Source organism: Sus scrofa, chromosome 2 (genome assembly GCF_054392235.1).
Source record: "Sus scrofa isolate SSC_HxYL_T2T_F1_AM1 chromosome 2, Sscrofa_HxYL_maternal_Yorkshire_Landrace_v2.0, whole genome shotgun sequence".
In the NCBI taxonomy this organism is placed as follows: Eukaryota; Metazoa; Chordata; class Mammalia; order Artiodactyla; family Suidae; genus Sus; species Sus scrofa.
The window spans coordinates 14,694,890-14,697,046 of record NC_139384.1 but is presented as its reverse complement, the minus strand read 5'-3'; the positions used below and the strand labels follow the sequence as shown (position 1 = coordinate 14,697,046).

At 39.7% G+C, this 2,157-nt stretch overlaps 1 protein-coding gene across 1 annotated transcript; it reads left to right on the top strand.

The window, feature by feature from the left end:
• The first annotated feature begins 622 nt into the window (after positions 1–622).
• LOC146405146 (olfactory receptor 8J1-like) lies at positions 623–1,585 on the top strand. Its single transcript, XM_085011638.1, has one exon. The coding sequence runs from the start codon at positions 623–625 to the stop codon at positions 1,583–1,585; it is 963 nt and encodes a 320-aa protein (XP_084867764.1).
• Positions 1,586–2,157: the final 572 nt, after the last annotated feature.

The window sequence follows — 2,157 nt, the reverse complement described above, 5'->3', positions numbered from 1 at the left end:
ATAGGAATAAGAATTCAAAGGGCCAGAGATAAAATTTTATATTCAGCACATGTCTGATAAGACAGTAAGAAAAGAAAAGTGATATGGACCTGATTATGAAAATCACTGAAAATGAAGCTAAAGATATTTCAATTATTCTAAAAACACAGCTTAGAATAATTACTCAAAAGAAGCTTTCATACTACTATTTGCTTTCCAACTAATATGAGAATCATGACATGGAGACCAAAGATACAATATAGTCAATAACAGTATTAATAACCTAGGGAAATCTCAACCCAAGAGAAGAAAAGAGAGGATACTTACATAGAATGGCAAAGCATTTTGGAAACTGGCAAACATGATACAGAACTTTGAAAGAGAAAATACAATGCTCGTGATCTAAAACAGTTGCCATATAAAATTTATTTTTGCAGTTTAAGATAAAGTATATAACCAGCAGCATATTAGATTTCAGACAAAACAGAGGAGCTGATAGAATTTGGAAGCATAATTGCAGGAAATCTCACCCAAGGAATCGCCCTCCCTTGCCGTCTATCTGTTGGCACTCCCAGAAAATAAATTCTGTAAAGTTTGTACCCCTTCTTGTCTTCTCCAAACAGATGACCATCCAGACTCTAACATGGCTCCGGGAAATTTCACCTGGGTCTCTGAGTTCATTCTCACAGGCGTCTCAGAACGCCCAGACCTACAGCTTCCGCTCTTCTTTGTGTTCCTGGTCCTCTACGGGCTGACCGTGGCTGGGAACCTGACCATCATCACTCTCACCAGGGTGGACCCTCGACTGCAGACCCCCATGTATTTCTTCCTCCGACACTTGGCCATCATCAACCTTGGCAATTCCACTGTCATTGCCCCTAAAATGCTCACCAACTTTTTAGGAAAGCGCCACACCACCTCTTTCTATGAGTGTGCCACCCAGTTGGGAGGGTTCTTGGTTTTCATTGTGGCTGAGGTGTTCATGTTGGCTGTGATGGCCTATGACCGCTATGTGGCCATTTGTCACCCATTGCTCTACATGGTGGTGGTATCTCGGCGGCTCTGCCTTCTGCTGGTTTCCCTCACCTACGTCTATAGCTTTTCTACATCGGTTGTGGCTTCATCTTCTGTATTCTCAGTGGCCTATTGCTCTTCCAATGTAATCAATCATTTTTACTGCGATGCTGTCCCTCTGTTAGCATTGTCCTGCTCTGACACTTCCTTTCCAGAGACAGTGGTATTTATATCTGCAGCCACAAACTTGGTTTCTTCCATAATTATAGTTGTGGTATCTTATTTCAACATTGTTTTGTCCATTCTAAGGATACGTTCCTCTGAAGGAAGGAAAAAAGCCTTCTCCACCTGTGCATCACATATGGTGGCCGTCACAATTTTTTATGGAACACTGCTTTTTATGTATTTGCAGCCTCGAACAAGTCATTCATTGGATACGGATAAAATGGCTTCAGTGTTTTATACACTGGTGATTCCCATGCTGAATCCCATGATCTACAGCCTGAGGAATAAGGATGTGAAGGCTGCCTTAAGGAGACTTATGACAAATTCATGCTGTTCTTTAAGTCGATGTGAATTTAGAACTCTATAGGTAAATGAAGAGATGGTTAAGATAGGCTGCCATTGTGTCAGAAGAAGCGGAGGTTAGATGGCTTGTTTGTTGGTGTATAAGTAATTCTAGAAATCAAACATGCTAGACTTTGGGAAACACTGATTTTAAAAATAGGAGTTCCCTGGTGGCTCAATGGGTTAAGAACCCAGTGTTGTCACTCCTGCGGCACAGACTGGCAACTTCCACACCTAGGGGCATGACCAAAAATTTCTTTAAAAAAAAACCAAAAAAATAAACTGAAGCTCTTGGAGTTATGAGGTAAGTACAGAACTGGAATCCAGAGAGATATGTTTAAAAAATTAAGTTTGAACAGAGCAACAACAATGGATGACGGAAATAAGTTGATCTTTCTTATATTTTGATTTCCTTTTTCTTTTTTCCTGTGTTTAAGTTTGATTTTGTGGATCACTGTACCTTGGAGCACTGTAATCACAGATGGCTAAAATCCTTTCTCAGCTAACTTGGTAAAAGTAAACTGACAAGTATATTTTAAACTCCATAGCTCTTAATATGTTGTGATTGAAAAAATATATAGTACTAATGAATTTATA

What these genes read in the sequence shown, in the direction of transcription:
- LOC146405146 (XM_085011638.1), top strand. Translation starts at nt 623, where the DNA reads ATGGCTCCGGGAAATTTCACCTGGGTCTCTGAGTTCATTCTCACAGGC.